Raw genomic sequence first — 24,525 nt, 5'->3', positions numbered from 1 at the left:
AAACATCCTCACACAGCTTCAGTGACTCCTCTTCATCTCCGAGCCCAATGCATTTCCTCCCCACTTTGGAAAGCTCTTGCTCCTGCACCTCTATTTCATCCTCTTCCTCAAACTCTGAATCCGAGGCGATGTCTTCCCAACCTCCGAGCGGACTATCTCGCACACATTCCGTGTCGTCATGCAGGAAGAAGCTTCCGGGAGATTGCCCTCGGGAGCTAAGTTGCTCTATGCTGCCGATCGGAGTAAACGTCTGGTTGAGAGAGCATTCTCTGGGCGTGTATGCTTCCCGGCGTACCTGGCTCCGCCCCTCTCCACTCTCCTCCCACTTGCTAACGCCCGTTTTCTCCTTATTTGGTCGTAGAACCGCTGGTTGCAACGGTTCCAAGAAGAAACTCTCTGGTCGGGCGTCTTTGGATGCAGCAGCGCCCTCTGGGTTTATCACAGCCAGTAGCTCCTCCTCTTCCTCCTGGTTGTCATAGGGGCGTGTCTGGGGGAGCGGCTGGCCGTTGACGCGGTGTCGTGGAGTGATGGAGATGACGTTGGAAGCTAAACTGTCTTTGCTGATGGATCGAGCCAAGCTGATGTCATCACCACATATGCGTTCCCAGTCCATTTCCATTTGAGAGATGGGCCTGAGAAAACAAGAGAGATTTAAGATTTACAGGAGTGGGGTTTATAAATCATGAAACAAAAGGAGAAAATAATTATAAAGTAGCTTTCATTTAGGGCTGTCATGATTCCTTGATTCAGTTCTAGTACTAAAAAATCCTCGACTGCAGTTTGTCCGTGACGATATTCCAATAAATATTACAAACAAATCTAAAATAAAGCAGAGTTAATCAATAATAAAATATTTGAATAGTTTTTGTTAGATTGTAAACATCTGACCTATCCCTAACCTTTATAATATTTCTATTTAGTTTTAATTTCAATATTTTAAAATTTTATTTAATTTGATTTATATTTTTAATAAAAATATATATCAAATTATATATATATATATATTTATTTCAGTTAGTTGCAAGAGCAAGAATTCTTTTTATTTTTTTAGTTTTTTCATGTAATATTTACTTTAAAAAATATTTTGAAATAGCACAAATAAAATTATTTGTTTTATAAGTTTTTCCTCTAATATTTATTTTATTTTGTAAATAAATAAAATGTATAAAATTAGTGCTATCAAATTTTTTAATCGTGATTAATCGCATCCAAAATAAAAGTTTGTCTACATAATGTAGTGTGCGTGTATGTATGTATGTATGTATGTATGTATATATATATATATATATATATATATATATATATATATATATATATATATATATATATATATAAATACACAAATGTATGTTTATATTTAATAAATTTACACCTATATATGTATTCCTATTTATATATAATTTTATTATAATATAAATATAAATATTTTCTACATTTATTTCTTAAATATATACATGTATGTGTGTGTATTTATATATATATATACAAATATACACAAAACATGCACACGTTATGTATACACAAACTTTTTTTTGGGATGCGATTAATCGATTTGACAGCACTAATTTAAAATATTATAAGATAAAATAAAAAAAATTTAATAAAGCCGAGTTAAACAATAATAATACAAAAAAAAAAAAAGTTTTTAATAGCTGTAGTTATAGTAAAAACATTCTCACTGACCCTAACCTTTGTTTCCGTTCTGTCCAGGCGAACGGTACTCCAAGCATGAGTCCATCCATACGGGACAAAGAGTTTGATCTGTTCCTGAGCTCTACTCACAGAAAGACAGAGGAAATTAAAAGATAAAGATAAAGGGTGATCAATTTAATTGATTTAAATGCAAAATTGTGCTGAAAGTTTGATTACCTGAATTCTCCTCCCCCTGAGTAGGCTTCTGCTGTCTCTGTCGCAGTGGGAGGAGCGGGTGGGAGGGGCTGAGGGAAGTGCTTCTGTTTGCTCTGAAACAAAAATTAAATATTGGTTTGCAATTGTAAACGATGCAGTGCAATGTGCAACAAATCATTAGGTACTTCAAACAGACTTACACAGTCATGGACTCCTCTGGGTGCAAGTAATAGCGCATACAGCCGTCAGGAGCGGCAGCTGTCGCCAGTGAGTCGGCTGAAGGGGAGGGAGTTAAGAAGCTTCGCTTGGTGGCATTGGATATGGGCAATTGGGGGCGGGAACTCTTTGGCTGAAGAGACGCTCTCACTGTTGGATTGGAGCAATGGGTTGTCAGTCACAGCATAGCATAATAATAATAAGAGTGAAGGAATCATCAGAAAAGTAGTGAGCTTTTAAGACTTGGTTCTTACCATCTTTAATTTCTTGAAGGTCTCTTGGCTTTACAAAGTCCGGCTTCACTACTTCAAACCACCAGAAGAGCTCAGCAATGAAAACCATCAAGTTTTGCTGGAGGAACAAGAACAAGTCAAAGACTGTAATGCACAGAGATGGTTTCATTTTTCACTATTTTTGTCATTTCTATTATTTCTAATGGTAACAAATATATTTTTTTTACTATAATACAGTATATTGTACATTATATTGTATTATTATATTGTACAATTATAGTATATTCTTATATATATATATATATTGTTTTAGTTTAAATCTTATGTGCTTTTTGCCATTTCATTATTTTTTACATTTCTATTTGACTTAAATTTATTTATTAGTATAAAAAAAAATTATATTAGTAATTTTAGTACCTTAAATTCAATAACAATTTATTTTATTTTTATTTATTTATATAAAATTGTAGTATTAATTAATATTGAATAAGCATTTATTTTCATTTATTTTTAACATTTTATTATGATTTTTAAAATTTCTATTTGACTTTATTATATTAGTCATTTTAGTACTTAAAATTCAATATTTGTACTTTATTTTATTTCAGCTATATTTCAATTAAAATATTATAAATACATTAAGTTTTAGTTTAAATGCAGTAAATATATACTGATATAGATTTATTTGTTTGTTTAATTACTTTCAAAAAAAATTTAATTATAAATATGCAATTATTAAAATCAGTACAAGAAATATGACCATGATGTGCAGATAATTTATTATTTATTATTTTATTTTTTAAACATGTCAGTTTAAACATTTAAGTAGATTTGTTTTCACTAAGCATTGAGCAACGCATTCTGGAACTATTTTAACTGTTATAACTTATTATTATCATTCGGTTTCTTAAAAGGGTAACTATTTTATCTATCTAATACTTTCGAATTACTGAATGAAATCTATTTTGGTACGGACCTTCAGCACCGGTGGGCCGTAGAGAAGATCTTCAGTTTGCAGGTAGAAACACCTGTTCAGGTATTCGTTAGAAAATTCCCGCAGCAGGTGGATGTTATACACACTGTCCGACAAAGACGGCACCTCCTTCAGACAAATATCTAATAAAAAAAGAACAGCAGAAAATATATTTATATTGTTACAAAGTAACAAAGAGTTGAAATGAATGTAACAATTTACATAAGTATGAACTGCCATGATTATTCTGCTCATTTGTGGACCAATGTGTATTTATATATACCATCCAGCCTCATGTATTCAGGGCAGTAGAAGTGAATGACCGCTAGCAGAGCCGCTCCATCACAAACATCCTTCATCAGGTCCTCCATCACAGCCAGGTGTGGGAACGGCCGGCCGGACAGGTGTTCTCTACGGTAGCGTACCTGAGAGAGAGCAGGCAGGGACTTATAAAGCGTCTAACACAGATTAGACACATGCACACAGTCTTACTTTATGACAGTTCACTCAAAAATGAAAATCCTGTCATCATTTACTCCGAAAACACGTTTTGGTTCTCTTTTCCATACAAAAAATGTGGACAGTAATACGACTACTGAGCTACTGAGCTAACAATGACAAAGAAGCATGGCAAAAGTCGTCTGTACAACTTAATAATAAACATATTACTTTATGTTAATGCACAACATTCCTAGTTTTCGGATTTCATATGATATCTGTGAGGAACAGAGTGGAATTAAATGTTTTTGTGATTATTAAATGGAAAATCTTGCCTTCTGCCCAAGCCCATACAGATGACAGAATTTTTATTTTGCATGGACAAATAAAAATAGTTGTTTTTCATGCAAAATTACTCAATATGTGTGGAATGTATTTGTGTGACATAGTGGCTTTCTACTATATAGTTAAAATGAGTATAATTAGAACATTTATATGAAATTTTATATTAAATAAAACAAAACATAAAATTGTATTTAATAATTTATACATTTAGAATGATTGGATGTTTGGATGCATGAAAGAGTGAAGTATTTATGTATTCATTTATTTATACACTACTATAGTATTTATTAATATTTTGAATAAGAATTTTTATTATATTCATATTTTTATTTTAGTCGAAATTTTGGGTTGTGATTTTGCCATTTTTATTATTTCTTTTCGGCTTTAATATATTTTTAGTTCAGTTTTTGTTTTAGTAATTTCTATACTTCGAATTCAACATGAACCTTATTTCAGCTTTATTTCAATTAAAAAAAATTAATACTTTTAGTTTTAGATTATATACAGTAAATATATACTTAATTAGATTTTTTTTCAATTAATTGACTTAAATTACAATTCAAGTATTTGTATTATGTGTGCAAGCATATTTATGTAAAATTAAAATTAGTACAATTAGTAAATATGAACATATATACAATTTTATATAAAGTAATACACTACCAGTCAAATGTTTTTGAACAGTAAGATTTTTTATGTTTTTTAAAAGAATTATCTTCTGCTCACCAAGCCTGCATTTATTTGATTCAAAGTACAGCAAAAATAGGATAATTTTGGAAAAAAAATTACTATTTGAAATAACCATTTTGCATTTTAATATATTTTAAAATGTAATTCATTCCTGTGTTTAAAAGCTGTATTTTTTGCTGCTCAAAAACATTATTATTATTATTATTATTATTATTAATAATAATAATAATAATAATTATAATATGTTGAAAACAGCTGAGTAGATTTTTTTTCAAGTTTCTTTGATGAATAGAAACAGCATTTATCTGAAATATTTTGTAACATTATTATTTATCATCACTTTTGATCAATTTAAAGTATCCTTACTAAATAAAAGTATTAATTTCTATAATTTCTTTCCCAAATTAAAAAGACTGACTCCAAGCTTTTAAATGGAATAGTGTATAATGTTACAAAAGATTTTTCTTTCAGATAAATGCTGATCTTTAGATCTTTCTATTAAAAGAATCCTGCTAAAATATACTCAACTATTTTAAATATTGATAATAATAATAAAAAAAATTCTTGAACAGCAAATCAGTATATTCGAATGATTTCTGAAGGATCAAGTGACACTGAAGACTGTAGTAAAGATGCTGAAAATTTAGCTTTGATCACAGAAATAAATTACATGTTAAAATATCTTCAAACAGAAAACACTAATTTTAAATAGTAAAAATATTTAAAGATTTTACTGTTTTTCTATATTTTGGATTAAATAAATGCAGGGTTGGTGAGCAGAAGAGATTAAAAAAACATTACAAATCTTTCTGTTCTAAAACTTTTGACTGGCAGTGTATATAATTTTTGAGAATGATTGGATGTGCGGATGCATGAAAAGACAGATGGATGCATGGAAGAATAAAGTATTAAAGAGTGTGTGTTAGACGTCTGCTGATTGCTAAAACACAAAAGCACTGGGTTTGGGTTTGGGAGCTCTAGTACGCATATGTGAGAGAGCATGAGCACTGTACCACACGAGAGAATTCCACCGGCTCCAGCATGCAATGGGCCAAAGCGTTCATGAGATCAGGCTGAGACACACAGAGACAAAACAACAGAGAAAGAGAGAAACATGGACAGACGGATGAACGCATGAGATGCACAATGACACACACACAACATCTAGTCACGCTTTTCTCTGAGCGTGACGTGACGGACGCAGGGGGCGCTGTGGCACTTACAGGCACGAGCTTCCAGTACCATTTTGAGGGAGACTATCCGACAGGAAGGGGCAGGACGAGAGAGACAAACAGGAAGAGCATAAAGGTTAAACGTCGAGCAGAGAAAGAGGTGGAGGGAGAAGACAACGATCAGATCTAAACCAATGCAATCTGATCAGAGAACAGGGTTAAATTGTGTAGTAAATGCACAGCGAGTGATTCAGCCAATCGACAAGGAGAACACAGGCCTGCATGCTAAAGCTCTGGGTGCTGCTCTACTATTGGTTGGTTTCGAGACTCGTGATTGGTCAGACCTTCTGATGGCACGGCGAATCCATCAGCGGCTGTTTCATCTTGAGTTCCTTCTCGGAGAGATCTCTCGTCTTCAGAATCACCTGCAGCACACAAACACAGTTAACTTTTAAAGTTAAATGGCCAATCGTTTTATTTGAAGATATTATTTGCTACTATACTGGCACTTCCAATACGTCTAAGGAATTTATCCTCACTTTTTTAAAATGTAGTTTGGCCATTTTAATAATTTAATAAAACAATATTAGAACTGGTGATTAAATTGGTGATGTTTCGTTTAGATACAATCATACTTCTATTATTTTGAATCAGTTTTTGTAATGTTTTCTTTAATTTTAACTTTAGTTATTAACTTTTTGTGTTTTTGACACATTTAGTCATTTCTGTTCTTTTATGTCAATTATGTTTTTAATGAAAAATTAAATATTTTTATTTTATTTTCATATTTTTTGCTTATTTTTAAACGAGAAACATTGGCAGCTAATTGAAATTATTATATTTTTAAATATAATTTAGTTTCACACTATACATTTTCCTTTTGTTTTTAGTTTTAATTAAAATGAGAAATTTAATTAATAATTTTTATATTTGTCTATTTATAAATAAAGAGTTTTTCTTTATTTTTTATTTTATTTTCATATATTCACATTTTCTTTTCCTTTTCATTTTAAATAACTTCTTGTTTTTAGTGTTAGTGTCAAACTTTTTCTTTTCAGTTTAAGTTTTAATTAAAATGAGAAATCTTGGTAAATAGCTGAATTAAATATTTTTTATTTATTTTCATATTTTTTGCTTATTTTTAAATGAGAAATATTGGCAGCTAATTGAAATTATTATTTTTTATTTTATTTTATTTTTTATTTTTGTTTCTTTTTAAATAAATTTTTTTAGGTTTTAGTTTTAGTTTTAATACTATACATTTTTCTTTCATTTTTAGTTTTAAATAAAAAGAGATGTCGCCAACTAGCTGAAATAATTATTTTTTCATTTTATTGTCATATTTCTGTCTATTTTTAAATAACTTCTTTTTATTTTAGTTTCAAACTATATATTTTCCTTTAGTTTTTAGTCTTCATTAAAATGAGAAATGTTGCCAACTAGCTGAAATATCTGTGTCTATTTATAAATTAACGAAACAGTTTTTCTTTATTTTTCTTTTTTTTTTTTCATATTTTTCAAAATTTAATACATTTTTTTTTTGGTTTATAGGTTTTAGTTTTAGTTTCAAACTATACATTTTATTTTCCATTTAAGTTTTAATCAAAATGAGAAATGTTGGCAACAAGCTAAAATAATATTTTTGAAATAACTTTTTTAGTTTTTAGTTTTAGTTTCAAACTATACATTTTTCAGTTAAACTTTTCAGCTTAAGTTTTCATTAAAATGAGAAATTTTGGCAACTACTTTCAAATTTTTGAAAAAACATTAACAGCATTTATAATGTTACAGAAGATTTTTATTTGAATAAATGCTGTTCATTTGAACCTGAAAAAAAGAAAATCATAATGCTATTTAGACCATTTTAAGCAAAAACTTTAATTATTATGTGTTCATTTTGTTCATTTTGATAGATGATCTTCACAAGAGTTTGTACAGTATAATTTCTGTTTCTTTAATTTTAAGAATCTATCAGACATCTTAAAGTTACATTAACAAAAATAACATGCTTAGAGTGGATAAAAATGGAAATGAAAAACTAAATTATAACACATTTGCTGCAAGAAATCTTGACTAACATTATATTTGAACTAAAATCATTAAAGGAATAAAATCACTGACCTTGTTGATCCAGAACAGCATGGCATCCTCCATGTCGAAGGGAAGCTCTTTAGAGGCGCAGAAGGTGGAGAAACGTTTGACACTCGCCACGACTCTGTCTATAGCCATCATCTCCACTGTATACGCCATCATCAGAGCGTCTATCAGCGGGATATGAGAACTCTACACACACACAAACACAAAACAATACAAATTAAGGCTATATTCACAATACTACAATATTGCACAGTACATATTGTACACTGCCTACTAGAAAATACAAATTCTGTGAACAAGTGAGCGATTTCAGCCAGAGCTTCATCGCTTATTTATAGTGTAGGGGGCGGGACGCTTTGGATTCTAGACGGCATTTGATTGGACAGAAAGCTTGATGAGAAGCTGAAGTGCAGGGTGATGTCATCAAAATCATTGATCTATATTGACGGAAGTCAGAAACTGTAAGTTTCGAACGCTTATATCTTCTAAATGCAAATTTTGACATTTTTAAATACAAATTGAGGCAAGGAATGATTCTTAGATTGTTTTTAAGAAAAACATTTTAAAAAAAATTCTTAACTTCAGTTTTTCTTAAAAACAAACGAGAATGAGAATCATTCCTTGGCACAATTTGTGTTAAAAAAAAAAAAAAAAAAAAAAAAAAGTTTTTTTTTTAACTAATTAAAATTTGACTAAAAAGTAAAAAAACAACAACATTAAGTCAAATGTTAATAAAGAGTAAATAAAAAATAAAATGTGTAATAAAATGATGGAATAATATAACAGTCCTTAGTTATAGATTTATAGTAATTGATTATACAGTAATTACTGAGTATATTTTAATAATAGATTTAATACATACACATTTTCTAACAATATTAAATAATATATTACATAAAATATATATAATTTATTGTTAAATATTGTAATATTTATAATTTCTTTTACTTTGACTTTACATAACCTCACTACGTTGTATTTTAAATCAGGGATGCATCTGGTCTCATCAAAAAAATATGGATATTTTATATTCGACAGAGTTTTCTGTAAATATCATAACTTCTGTCAATCTGATCACAAGAGAGAAATATCTTGTATCAAACAAGACTGAAATAAATAAGTAAATGATAACCGATTAATAACCAATATAGTGTCAATAAACCGTGCATCCTTAGATTAGTTTGCATTTCAAAATTACAGTTTGCATTTATAATGCTAAAGTGGTCTGTCTAAAAAGTAATGTGAGTAGTAGGCCATTCCAAACATAGAGGGACAAACTCAACAGATTCATCCATATTAGGAGAACATGAGCGCTGCATAAACACACACAGCTCTGAGTCACGCTGCAGGAACAGTGTGTTTGTCAGAAAGCGGCTGCCATACAGACAGCAGAACAATAAAAGAGAAAAAGAGAGAAAGTGCACTGCCTGTTTAAGGATGGGAGACAAGTCCAGAAACACACTCCACACAAGAACATAAACACAGACGGAGGAAACAAACCTCACTGCTCAAGAGGCTCATTTGAGTGATACAGAGTAAATAAAAAGCCATATTTCTTAGTGCTAGAACAACAAACTGTAGAGTAAATCATGCTCATCTTATAAATAATCTTTCTGAAAGTTACTGAATGGAAACTAAATGAAAGAGACTGTGTTTGGGTGCGTGTTGGTCCATTAGAGAAACACTATGGATGTTTCCACTGGCCTACAAACACACACACAGACTCTGGTCTGGCCACAGCGCTCCATCACCCCAGCAGGTTTTGAACAGATGGTCACACTGTGCCTCAGTTCTGTCCTCAGATACACCTCTCCAAATCACACACACACAGATAAACAACAGAGAGCACCAGTGACCGCTCACTTTCAGCAGCTTTGGTTTAGGAAGTGTTTTTCTCAATCTATTTTATGAACAGAGATTTTAAAACTGAACCTAAGACGAAATCACAACATGAAAACCTCTAATTTCGGGAAAAATATTAATAACTACTCTAATAAATCATAGTGAATTATGTAATCACATAAAAATGACAGCGTAAGAATGTGTAATTATAAGTATATTATTCTAATATTATATATGAAATGTATTCTTTTATACTAAAATATATTAAAAATATAGATTTTTACTAAATATTTTTGCAATTATTAAAAAAAATGTTTATTGTGTATTGAAACTAATATTATACTTTATTATTATTATGCGCACAAACATTTGAATGTATTTATATGTAAATGATATTATATTATATTATATTTAGTGATGCTCCGATTGATCGTCCACCGATCATGATCGGCCGATATTGGCTAAAAATAGCTTGATCGGCGAACCCCAAAAGCACCGATCAAAAAAGCCGATCACTTGACGTAAATTACTCCATCATCGATACACAATACTATCGTCTATCGGCACAACCCTAACTTGGTGGTTCTTCAAGATCTTGACTGTAGCCTATTTCTACAGTTTTTTTTTTTTCAATATAGTAAGAGTTAGTTTCATTTCTACAAATGGTGCACACTCTGCGAGATTATAGATTAAAAAAATCCCATTCCCCTGCCATTCTGTGATAGACAGTGATCAGCAATCGGCAGATCATGATCTTGGTGATCGGTAATCAGTGATCGGCCCTAATTATATTACATTATATTATATGTGACCCTGGACCACAAAAACAGTCATAAGAGTCAAATTTTTGAAACTGAGATTTATACATCACCTGAAAACTGAATAAATAAGCTCTGCATTGATGTGTGGTTTGTTAGGATAGGACAATATTTGGAAAATCTGGAATTAGAGGGTGCAAAAAAACGAAATACTGAGAAAATCACCTTCAAATGAAGTTCTTAGCAATGCATATTACAAATCAAAAATTAAGGTTTGATATATTTACAGTGGAAAATTTACAAAATATCTTTATGGAACATGATCTTTAATCAATAATTTTGACACATACAATGTATTTTTGGCTATTTCTATAAAATATATTTAATAAAAAATATATAATTTATTTATTTATTAAAATTATATTCTATTTTTCTTAGTTTTTTGGGGGGGGGGGTAGAATGTAAATAGAATGTATATGCAAAGCTGAATTTTCAGCATCATTACTTCAGTCGTCAGTGTCACATGATATTAATAATATATAATATTTAAGTATTAATATATATATTCAGTATATATAAATCATTCTAATATGCTGATTTATTATGAGTGCTGTACACAGCTGTGCTCCTTAATATTTTTTTGCAACCCGTGATACTTTTTTCAAGATATTTTGATGAATAAAAGGTTAAAAAGAACAGCCTTTATTTAAAAAAATAAATCTTTTCTAATAACACACAATATTGTTACTACTTTTTCTGAAGGAAATTAATACTATTATTCACCAAGGTTGTGTTAAGATTGGTTTGTGGATTACAGGTTCCAAGAAATATGATGCAGCACAACTGTTTCCAACATTGATAATAAATCAGCCTATTAGAATGATTTCTGAAGGATGTCACACTGAAAACTGGAGTAATTATGCTGAAAATTCAGCTTTGATCACAGGAATAAATTACATTTTAAGGAGTATTCAAATAGAAAACTGTTATTTTAAATTGTAATAATATTTCACAATATTTTAGTTTTTGTTTATATTTTTGCTTAAATAAATGCAGCCTTTGCGAGCAGAAAAGACTTTTTTGAAGTACATTAAAAATCTTACTAATCCCAAAAAACTAATGGGACTTTACTTCTGGAAGTGGACTGTTGCACACTATTAGACACACACTGTAGCCTCAGCAGGCAGTAAATCTCACCATCTTAATGGGGGTGGAGGAGAGGTCTTCGTGGGAGACAGGAGTGTCGTCTGCTTCTCTGACACATATCCCGCGGCGTGCGAGCATCTGGATGACGGCCTGATGAGAGGTGAGTGCAGACGCCTGATCGCCCTTCAGCAGCAGCCCGCACACCCTGCAGTACAGCTCTGAGGACAGCAGCAGCGACAGCACCGGAGGCTTTATGTGCTCCACACAGTACTGATCCGTGTAGAACGGGTCACGCAGGTCCGTCGGGATGTGCTCTGACAGACACACATAAAAAAAAAAAAAAAAGAGTTATTCAAAAATACAGCATTATAACAACCTGATACAACCAGTGTAACCCCTTTTACTTATATATATATATATATATATATATATATATATGTATAATAATGCATCATCTTTATTATTTAATTGTATATTTTTTTATATATGTTTACTTATTAATATATATATATATATATATATATATATATATATCATTCTTAAAATATTTCTTGCTCTATATCTATATCTATATCTATATCTATATATATATATATATCTCTATATCTATATATAAATATATCTATATATATATCTATATATATCTATATCTATATATATATCTATATATCTATATATATATATATATATATATAAACACTACAAAACTAATTATTTATTTTCTGTTTATATTCTATTCTATTTATTATCTAATTATTTATAGTACATTAAGTAATTATTAAATGTTAAATTAAATTAAATTATTATGTTAAACACATGAATATAATTATATATATTATATATATGTATATATATATGTGTGTGTGTGTGTGTGTGTGTGTGTGTGTGTGTGTGTGTGTGTGTGTGTGTGTGTGTGTGTGTGTGTGTGTGTGTGTGTGTGACCCTGGACCACAAAACCAGTCATAAGATTACATTTGACAAAACTGAGATGTAATCATATGAAAGCTCAATAAATAAGCTTTCTATTGATGTATGGTTTGTTAGGATAGGACAATATTTGGCTGAGATACATCTATTTGAAATCAGAAATCTGAGGATCAAAAAGACTGAGAAAATCACCTTTAAAGTTGTCCAAATTAGGTTCTTAACAATGCATATTACTAATCAAAAATTACATTTTGATATGTTTACAGTAGGAATTTTACAGAAAATCTTCATGGAACATGATCTTTACTTAATTTCTTAATGATTTTTCGCATAAAAGAAAAATCAAAAATTTTGACCCATGCAATGTATTTTTGGCTACTGCTACAAATATACCCCAGCGACTTAAGACTGGTTTTGTGCTCCAGGGTCACATATATATATATATTATATATTAAGAGTAGGGCTGTAACTGTTAACTTAATTTTTGTTTACTAAAATAAAATATATATATATACACATAAAAAAAATACTTATTTGTATTTGAGCTAGTTGCCAGGGCAATATTTCTCATTTTCATTTAGTTTAAGCACTAAAATAACTACTAAATTAAAAACTATATTGATGTATTTAAAGAAATAATATTAATACAATTGTAAAGTAAATAAATAATAGCAATAATAATAATAATCATAATAATAATAATAATAATAACAACAACAAAATCACTTAAACTTTAAAATGGAAACAATTTTAGAAAATACAGTTTAAAATATAGAAAATACAGAAAAAATGTATCTAAGAAAGATAAAAATATAAAAATAAGATTTTATTCAAAATCTTAAAATATTAATGCATATTGGTATTTTAATAATTAGATTAAAATGTAAATTAGATAAAACAAATGTCTGTGTAAAAAAAAACACAAATTATTTTTTTTAGATTTTTTTTTTACATAGAAAAACTTTAGTAAAGTAAAATAATAAAATAAAGAAATAAAATACATTATATATAACGATAAAAACAATTATAAAATATAATGATTAGATATTATTATATGTATATTATTATACAAATAAGTATAATAATAAATGTAAATATTATTGTAATAAATTTAACTTGTCTTAAAAAGAAAAACTTTTTATAAATTAATAAATATTATTAATATTTTATTAATAAATTGTAAGTGGGGTATTATAAAATCTGACTGTAAGAACTGTAGAAAAACAATGTAAGATATGGAGATGTCATACAAACCAAAAACAAAAGGTCATTTTGAGATTAGCCACTAAAACATCTTGCTAACCAAATCAGACACAACCAACACAAACACTTCTGCAGAAAGACACGGCATCAGACCCTTCAATGTGATTACACGTTTGTGTCTTTAACGCTAGGCTAATTATAGCTAACTTCTAAGCTAATGCAGCTAAGTGACGAGACAATGTTTATTTCATTTGTTGGCGTGTTTGACCTCGTGTGCTTGTTTCAGACGTGAGAAGAGCGCATGGACGAGATGATAAGCAGCTTTAGTTAATGCCGACAGCACTGCAGGAAGACAACAGTCACCATTCATTATCAGTGCAAGTGCAAACGCCACTTTTTTTCTTTAAATTGTCTATTTTTCTCTACGTGTACATTTTTTTTGTTTGTTTGTATATTTTCCCACTCCACCAAGGGTCATTCTGAGGTTTGGTTACATTAGGAGGTCAAAGGTCAACCAGTCAGATTAAAGCCTGAGGAAGATTAACAGTGGCCGACTGTCTAATAACCCCTGATGAGATGTGTGTGTGTTTGTGCACGTATTCAAGTGTGCATTTTACAAACCCTACATAGACAACACTAAATAAATACAGCTCTGGTGAGGCATTTGAAAGACGGGAATGTGTGAGATTCATTCTGAGGCTGTGAAAAGAGACATAAAAGAAACATATTTCTAAATATTCTAGAATATTTAATCATTTAATACATTGATAATAACAGAACTACTACTAATAATAATGATATTAATAATGTAATATTATATGATACATAATAATATATGATTATATATTATTAGGGATGCACCGAAATAAATTCTTGACAGAAGCCGAATTAAATTAAACAGTTTTTTGTGTTTTACTGCAATATTTTCATAAGTTGAAATTTAGGGGTTAGGGTTCAGGACAGTCACCTCCCAATTGAAAGTACTCAACAAATGATGAATTTATATATATTAAGCTTACTGATTTTTTAAATATTAATGTGAGTTTCAATAGATAATAAAAGTATTTTAGTAAAAATCTAAGATTTAAATACTTAAATGCTTTTTTAATGTGTTTTTTGGTTGTGGGACAGCAGTTTGAACCAACTCTGTAGAATAGCCAATATAACAACAAAAACTTTTTACTGTATAATATTAAAGGATTAGTTTACTTCCAGAACAAAAATGCACAGATAATGTACTCACCCCATTGTCATCCAAGATGTTCATGTCTTTCTTTCTTCAGTCACAAAGAAATTATGGTTTTTGAGGAAAATATTTCAGGATTTCTCTCCATATAGTGGACTTCTATGGTGTCCACGAGTTTGAACTTCCGAAATGCAGCTTCAAAGGGCTCTAAACGATCACAGCCGAGGAAAGAAGGGTCTTATCTAGAAAGGAAGCTACATTTTCAATGCATTTTGGAAGTTCAAACTTGGGGACACCATACATATCCATTATATGGAGAGAAATCCTGAAATGTTTTCCTTAAAAAACAATTTCTTACGACTGAAGTAAGAAAGACATAAACATCTTGGATGACAAGGGGGTGAGTACATTATCTGTACATATTTGTTCTGAAGGTGAACTACTCCTTTAAAGGATAACTGTTGCCAAAATGCAACCTGGGCTGTTTTTTTTTTTTAACTGTAAACGAGACTTATATCTAAAAGCATAATTACGACAAACGAGACGTTTTTGAGATTGACCGTGATTTCGTTTTGTGGTCGATGGTCGGTGAATGGGAATACTAGGGGCATAACTTTGAGCGCATCAAAATCGATATTTTTACAACACTAAGAAGGCTCGACACACCATGAAACTTTGCTCGAAGTATCGTCTGGGTCTCTACACATGAACTCCAGCATTGAGAACATTATTTGTGTACACAGAGTTTACTAAAAAGAAAGGTTTTGAACAACTCACTTACACTGTTTGGGTTTCCACTCGCGGCCGTCTTGCCAGTCAAGAAGTGTCCATCTCCGAATGCGAATGAATGGACTCCATAGGACCAAATATTAGGCTTATATGAGGCTCTTTTTACAACTAGAAGGTTAATATTGTTTTTCACTTGCAACAAAACAACGAATTAGCCGTGCATTTATATGGAAATATGCTTTAGGAGCTATCCATCCTCGCATTCGGAGATTGACACTTCTTGACTGGCAAGACGGCTGCGAGTGGAAACCCAAACAGTGAAAGTGAGTTGTTCAAAACCTTCAGAGTTTTTCTTTTTAGTAAACTCTGTGTACATGTTCTCAATGCTCGAGTTCACACTGCAAAAAATGCTTTTCTTACTTAGATTTTTTGTCTTGTTTCCAGCCAAAATATATTCAAATTCTTAAATCAAGAAGGATTTTCTAGACAAGTAAAAATTATTTTCTTGTTTTCAGTTAAAACAAGTCAAAATTAAATGAGTTTTTGCTTAGAACAAGCAAAATAATCTGCCAATGGGGTAAGAAAAATAATGTTATTTCAAACAGAAAACAAGATTATTTTTCTTACCCCATTGGCAGATTATTTTGCTTGTTTCAAGCAAAAACGCACTTAATTTTGACTTGTTTTTACTAAAAACAAGAAAATAATTTTTAAATCCTTCTTGATTTAAGAATTTTTAGATATTTTGGCTGGAAACAAAAAATCTAAGTAAGAAAAGCATTTTTTGCAGTGCATTTGTAGAGACCCATGCATCATGCGATACTTCGAGCAAAGTTTGATGGTGTGTCGAGCCTTCTTAGTGTTGTAAAAATATTGATTTTGATGCGCTCAAAGTTATGCCCCTAGTATTCCCATTCACCAGCCATTGACCGCAAAACGAAATCACAGTCAATCTCAAAAACGGCTCGTTTGTCGTAATTATGCTTTTAGATATATGTTTGTCTCATTTACAGTAAAAAAACAAACAAACCAGGTTGCATTTTGGCAATAGTTATCCTTTAAACTAAGATAATATTATATATAAATAAGAAAAATATCTAAAGATTATACTACAACAAGAAATAAAACATAAATCAAATAAATCTTATGATTAACATAATATTAAAAACAAAACAAAAAACACACATAACACACAGGTTCCTGTGTGTGTGTGTGTGTGTGTGTGTGTGTGTGTGTGTGTGTGTGTGTGTGTGTGTGTGTGTGTGTGTGTGTGTGCGCATGTGTACTACTTTTCATTAATAAATAAAGGCTGACAGTCAGAAGTGGGTCACACACACTGAGGGTTTCCCCTCACGATGACATCTGACCACACCTTCAACACTGGACAGAGAGCTTCAGAGCAAAACTCCACATAAACCCGCAATATCACATCAAATAGTCTTTATCTCTGCTTTAGCTGAAGAGGCAGGTTCAGGTTTGAGACCCTGAATATCTCTGAGAAAGGACAATCAGTCAAATACTATAAATCAACATCACTCTGATAAACTACGAATGCATGTAGCAACAGAGCGTTTACTTTCAGATTTGTTGATTTAAAAGGAAATTGTGAGAAAGTCTGACAGTGTGCATGGGATTTCAAACACAATGCATTGCACAAACGCATAGCATATATGATGAATATTAAACATTAGGAAAATGAGGCCGATTAATTTAGAACTGGTTCCTTCATTTATATGCATGAGGTCGTCAAGGTCAAAGAAATCTTACAGATCAATATGGATCTATAAGTAATAATGATAAAGCTCAATGCAAATGATAATCAAAACATTTGTTATCAAAAATATCTACGTAAGGATCTACGTATAAAATCAGACAAACATTACATACTTCCTGACATATTACATAATAGAATGCAAACTATTATTGCACAGCTCTCTATATAAAGTTGGATTAACATTATATCAAACTTCATTTGTATACATACAGTAAACTCACATAGAAACTATGCATATATACACGATTAATTATTAATTATTTATTATGTATATGTAAATACACATATTTTTAAACATATTTACATATATATATATATATATATATATATATATATATATACACACACACACACACACACACACACACATGCATTTAATATATTAAAATAAAATTTTTCTTAAATGTTTACGTTATCTATCTGTCTATCTATCTATATGATTATATCCTTAATATATATTATTGCCCAACTCTAATCCGCTAAATGCAACTAAAAGTCACAAAGATATTAGAATATTATAAACACCAACATCTTGATTTTCTGTAAAATAGCTTTGAAACAATGTATTGTGAAATATGTAATATATAAATAATTTGACTTGAAATGGCATTCAACTCTTTGGTCTAGACCAAAAATAAAACATAAAATAAAAAAATACACATCAGTGTAGTATATCAGCCATCCTATAACCTACTGGTCATAACATATAAATGCATACATGTGACCGAGGACCACAAAACCAGTTATAAGGGTATTTTTTATGTGAAAACTGAATAAATAAGCTTTTCATTGGTGTATGGTTTGTTAGGATAGGACAATATTTGGTCAAGATGCAACTATATGAAAATCCGGAATCTGAGAGTGCAAAAAAAAAAATCAAAATATTGAGAAAATTGCCTTTAAAGTTGTCCAAATTATGTTTTTATCAAAGCATATTACTAATCAAAAGTTAAGTTGTGATATATTTATGGTAGGACGTTTATCAAATATCTTCATGGAACATGATCTTTACTTTATATCTTAATGGTTTGTGGCAAAGAAAGGTAATATTTACAGTCTTTCTCTTCTTGGAAAACAAACCCAAATATTGACTCATCATCCTGCAATAAAAAAAAAAAAAACTATACTATTTTGTCTAAGGAAATGAAATATAAATAACTATTTACACTACCAGTCAAAGGTTTTTGAACAGTAAGATTTTTAATGTTTTTTTTTTATATATATATTTAATGGATCCAAAGTACAGCAAAAGCAGTAATATTGTGAAATATTTTTACTATATAAAATATCTGCTTTCTATTTGGATATATTTTAAAATGTAATTAATTCCTGTGATCAAATTAGAATTTTTAGCATCATTACTAGTCTTCAGTGTCATTTTTGGCATAAAAGAACAATAATTTTGACTCATACAATGTATTTTGGTCTATTGCTACAAATATACCCATGCGACTGGTTTTGTTTTCCAGGGTCACATATTATTTATCATAGCCTTTTCTATTTCAATGCATAATGCGTTATTTTTAGCTTTAGTCTAAATGGAGACTGATTTTATATAATGATCTATAAGAAGTTCTTTGTTGTTGTTGTTGTTCTGAAGAAATCCCCCACAGAATTAATTCAGGAGCATTCAGGGTTACAAACGTGACATATGTTAGCAGAAGGCATTGCATGTTCACACACCGGTGCTTTCCCTACAATCACACACAGCTATTTCAGTCTGTAGGCTTTGTGATGTAACAGATGCTGTTATTTCTGTCCCCTGATTAGACTCAAGACACTCGGCTAAAAGAAAACACACACCACCATCATCATCATCATCATCATCATCATCATCATCATCATCATCATCATCATCACCACCCGCGTCCTCCTGCCTATCAAAAACACAGTGGCTTTCACCAGCAAAAATATTCATGCATCAATCACAATCATTTATTCCAGAGGGTCTGCTCAACTCAAGAGCACTGAGAGAACATCTGATCCTTTCCAAAGCTCGTTTCTGGTCAGTATAGAGCTGTGGTCACTGTGGACTGAGAGAATTGCTGACTAGGAAGCTACACACACACAAACACACACACACTCTCATCCCAATACACACACAACTTCTGCCACTCCAAAACTATTTCTCCATGCCAGTCAACACATATTACTGCCAGCATTCAAAGAAAGTACTGCAATAGATGTCCAATAGATAGGAAAAACCAGAGTGTGTTCCACCCAGAACACATCGTCCATATTGTGTATAGATAGATTTTTTTTATCATGACAAAGATTATTAGGATATTAAGTAAAGATTATGTTCCATAAAGATATTTTGTAAATATCCTAACATAAATATATCAAAACTTAATTTTTGATTAGTAATATGCATTGCTAAGAACTTCATTTGGACAACTTTAAAGGCGATTTTCTCAATATTTTTGCATCCTTAGATTCCAGATTTTTTAAATAGGTGTATCGCGATCATATCCTAACAAACCACACATCAATGAAAAGTTCATTTACTCAGCTTTCAGATAATGTATGTAAATGAACATGAATGTAATGTAATCTCGATTTCACAAAACTGACCCATATGACTGGTTTTGTGGTCCAGGGTCACAAAATGACTTAATAAATAAAATGTGTTATTCACAACATTATTAACTGATTCACTTTTTTTTTTTTTTTTTTTAAATAAAATAAAATAAAATATTCAAAAAAATACTGCATGACTGTACAGGAAAACTATGTGAACTTGTGCCTATAATTAATTTTTTACTTAATAATATTTGTGTAATTTGCTATATGGTGTTTTTTTTTATCAAAATTGTGGATAAAATTAAACTTTTATGTAATAATATTCATACAAATTGCAGTATGGTGTTTTTAAATTAAAATATTTTTTTATGTGATAATATTTGTATAAATTGTTGTATGGTGTTTTTTTACATTTTAATTGATAACCCAACTATCGATTAAACATAAATGTTTACAGTGAGTACAATTCATTTTTTCCCTCAAATAGCATCATAAGTTAAACATTTTTAATAATATATAATATATAAAGGAGAGCAGAGCTCAAGCTGACTTGCACAAAAAAAAGAGACTAATTTGTTAAATTGTCCATTTAGGTATTAATTCCTAACACAATTTAAGAAATAAATACCAAAAGGTTTTTAGAGAGGGCATATGGAACTATGGTTTTGGGGAACCTTCAAGGAACCTAAACATTTCATAATACTGAAATTCAAAGGGTGTCCCTTTTTGCAAGAGGAGAATTACAGAAAAGAGATGCACTTACCCTCACCGTACGCTTTGGCGAACAACCAGCGAAGGTTTGCTTCGATTTTGGCTCGGGCTGAGTCATACATTTCCAGCGGCACAATTTCAAGCCCACCCTCAGCCGAATCCGCTCTTCTCGGGACACCGTCCCCAACTGCAAGCGCACCTACATCCATCCTAAACACACACACAAGTAGTCAAGAGTTATTGAAAACATCAAAACAAACAGTTCATTCATTCAAAAAAAAAAAAAAAGGGATTTTGGACATTAAGGTTTTGAGCATTAAGTTTGTTAATGTTTTAAAGAAGTATCTTTTGCTCACCAAGCCTGCCAAAATTTTGAAATATTTTTACCATTCAAAATAACTGCTTTCTATTTGAATATATTTTAAAATATAATTTATTCCTGTGATTTCAAAGCTGAATTTTTAGCATCATTACTCCAGTCTTCAGTGTCACATGAACCTTCAGAAATCATTCTAATATTCTGATTTGCTGCTCAAGTGTATTATTATTATTTTGCTGAAAGCAGCAGAGTAGATTGTTTTCAGGTTTCTCTGATGAATAATAAGTTCAGAAGAACAGCGTTTATCTGAAATAGAAATCTTTTGTAACATTACAAATGTCTTTATCATCACCTTTGATCAATTTAAAGCATCCTTACTAAATAAAAGTATTTATTTCTATCATTTCTTTTCCCAAAAAGGAAAAAATAAATGATACTGACTACAAGCTTTTGAACAGTATAGTGTACACTCTTAAAAATAAAAGTGCTTTAAAAGGTTCTTCACAGCGATGCCATGGAAGAACCATTTTTGATTCTACGAGAAACCATTCTGTCAAAGGTTCTTTATCAAATCTAGTTCTTACCTTTTTTTTAATCTGAAGAACCTTCTTTTGCCACAAAGAACCTTTTGTGAAACAGAAAGGTTCTTCAGATGTTAAAGGTTCTTTATTAAACCACTTTTTTAAAAAAAAAAGGGTTTTCTATGGAATTGTGGATCACCTTTATTTTTAAGAGTACATAATATTACAAAACCTTTTTATTTCAGATAAATGCTGATCTTTGGATCTTTCTATTTATCAAAGAATCCTGAAAAAAATTTACTCAACTGTTTTAAATATTGATAATAATAATAAATGTTTTCCGAAAAGAAAATCAGCATATTAGAATGATTTCTGAAGGATCATGTGACACTGAAGACTGGAGTAATGACGCTAAAATTTTAGCTTTGATCACAGGAATAAATTACATTTTACAATATGTTTAATAGACAGCAGTTATTTTAAATAGCAAAAATATTTTAAAGTTTACTGTCAAATAAATGCATGCTTGGTGAGAAGAGACTTCTTTAAAAAGCATTAAAAGTCTTACTGTTCAATAAAATTTTACTGTAGTGCAGATTTAGCATTGAATAATCTTGCATTATTTCACTAGCCAGCTTTATTTACCATGGTGCTACCACAGTACTCAGCCCAGCCTTTGAATAAAGACAGTTTGCACTCATTGTCAAACCTACAATGTACTACAGTGAGTGTCCAAACCCTAAAGCAGCCCAAAACAGGCCTAGACAGACCAAATACCATCAAGATCCTGATCCAAACAATGAATGATCTTCATGATGAAGAAACGCTACAGAGGAACAATCACCCAAGATACTGATGAAGGACCGTTCAAAAGTGATGAATGCATTAAGCAATTAAATATAATGCACATCCTCGTAAAATCCTCCCTGCAGGCTCAGCAAACCAGAGATTATGAATGAACGGCGGTGTTTTACTATCACTATCACAGAAATATAATCTGTCTGCACCTGTCAGCGGCCAAAACCGGTGACAACAGAGACGCCAGAGCGAGCCGAACCCCATCAGAGGGGCTTTTACCTCAATCCACGCGGAAAATCCACAATCCAGCTTTAAAGATGCGATTCCCAACGCTTTTAATGGAAGCTCCGGCGGGCGTCTGCTCGTTCCCCTCCCCGCCCAGCAGCAGCGCAGTCCGAGCGAGCGAGCGAGCGCGGCCTCCGCTACATGACGCGCCGCGAGATATTCAGCAATTATGACGCAAACGGACAGAACGCGTTTGGAAAACGTTCCGGTTCAGAACGACATATTTGCTCGTGTTTCTTCTGCCATCCGGACGCTCGTTCATTGTCTGGCTGCCGTTGTCATGGGAGACGCCGCGGCCCGTCGCTGTTATTGTCACTATGGATATATATGCAAGATCATGGAGGGACAGTGCGCATGCGCGCGCGCGCACAGGCGCGTCCTGCAAAGATCGCAGGACGCACGATCAATACCTTTGACCAAGTTTCAATCATTATTGTAACATTTTTGGTTTGTTAAATGAAGCAAGGCTGTACAAATAGAGCTTAAGAGACTCTTTTGACTCTTCTGTTATTTTAATAGTGCTTTATAAATAAATCGAACTGACCTGAATTGAACTGAGAAAGCTATAAAATGTGAGCTCTAAAAAGGTATTAACTTGATACCTTTATACCCGAATGTACTCTTATTCTACTGCTTAAACGATATTTCTATGCATAATTGTATCATGTACAATATTTGCATGTGAACGAAATGTTTATTGTTTATTATGGTTATTATTGAAGAGTTTATTTGCAAAAACAGATAAATCAAGTTTTTAATTGTTATCATGTTTTTATTGTGTTCGTTAGCTGTATTTTTTAGTTATTTTTACTCACTCAAAACAACCCAAGTGCAGTTTGAGTGAGATTAATTGGATGGAATGCACAATGAAAAACCTTCTGTGTGCATATATATATATATATACATATTATTATTAATTCCATAATGTTTATTTATTTATTTAAAATTTATTTTTTGATGTATTTTTGATGTCAAAATATTGCATGACTGTAGGAAAACATAAAATATAAGCATGACTATATGAAACAATGAGAACTTGTTGCTGTAGTTTATTTTTTATGCTGATTTTTATTTATTTTAACTGACACCCCGACTATTTATGTGATCTATAAATATAGATACATTAAGTAACTTTCTTACGATTAACTTTTTCACAAATAGCAACTTGAGTGCAAGGTTAATTTATGTATATAGTTTTAGTGTAACTATAGACTCATTTGTTAAATACATTAAATAAAATATCTGTAATTTTTAATTCGTCCATCTAAAATCTGGTATTCACCTTATTTATCATATTATTCTTATTCTCTTTCTTATTATTTTATTATTATTCGCGGCCATTTGTAAATTTAATGTGCGATGCTTATGTCTCATTGGCTTCCAGCTATTTTTAGCTGTACAAAACCTCTCCTTTTGCTGCTTGGTATTGCAAACTACCTATTTTACCCTATTATTTTAATGTATTAATTGGGAACACAGTGGTTTGTAGTACAAACAGTTTTACTTTTTACTGCACTCTGTTATTCTTCTCGCTATTTCCCATTCAGCGGCTGACAAACCGGAAGTCTTGCACATTCACAGAAACGGCTACTGTCGCGTTGAAAAATAAGGTGGATAAAGAATTGCAGTTGGGTTTTCTCGGCTCTACAGCGCCATCTGCAGCTGATGAGAGTAATTTACTGCGTTTAGTCACCCTGAGGGTAAAGCAGGACAGCATCAGCTCATCTGACCGGGGTTATTATTGACCAAATCCCTCGTGGATTCTTAACCTCACCCCTGCTGAGAATGATG

The 24,525-nt window shown here is 31.2% G+C and overlaps 1 protein-coding gene across 1 annotated transcript in view; it reads right to left on the bottom strand.

Annotated features, from left to right (window-relative positions):
• Positions 1–23,042, bottom strand: part of camsap1a (calmodulin regulated spectrin-associated protein 1a) — a 27,188-nt gene extending 4,146 nt beyond the window's left edge. The window contains exons 1-13 of the mRNA XM_073824056.1: positions 22,729–23,042; positions 20,864–21,021; positions 11,810–12,072; positions 8,037–8,198; positions 6,260–6,340; positions 5,757–5,816; positions 3,554–3,695; positions 3,274–3,413; positions 2,319–2,415; positions 2,049–2,214; positions 1,870–1,961; positions 1,690–1,774; positions 5–632 (exon numbers count right to left, since the gene is read on the bottom strand). Coding sequence (XP_073680157.1) covers positions 5–632; positions 1,690–1,774; positions 1,870–1,961; positions 2,049–2,214; positions 2,319–2,415; positions 3,274–3,413; positions 3,554–3,695; positions 5,757–5,816; positions 6,260–6,340; positions 8,037–8,198; positions 11,810–12,072; positions 20,864–21,020 — 2,073 coding nt within the window. The 5' untranslated portion in view covers position 21,021; positions 22,729–23,042. The remainder of the gene's footprint in view (positions 1–4; positions 633–1,689; positions 1,775–1,869; positions 1,962–2,048; positions 2,215–2,318; positions 2,416–3,273; positions 3,414–3,553; positions 3,696–5,756; positions 5,817–6,259; positions 6,341–8,036; positions 8,199–11,809; positions 12,073–20,863; positions 21,022–22,728) is intronic.
• Positions 23,043–24,525: the final 1,483 nt, after the last annotated feature.

This window comes from Garra rufa, chromosome 19 (genome assembly GCF_049309525.1).
Source record: "Garra rufa chromosome 19, GarRuf1.0, whole genome shotgun sequence".
NCBI lineage: Eukaryota > Metazoa > Chordata > Actinopteri > Cypriniformes > Cyprinidae > Garra > Garra rufa.
The sequence above is the reverse complement of the archived record's forward strand: the minus strand, read 5'-3'. Positions and strand labels throughout refer to the sequence as shown.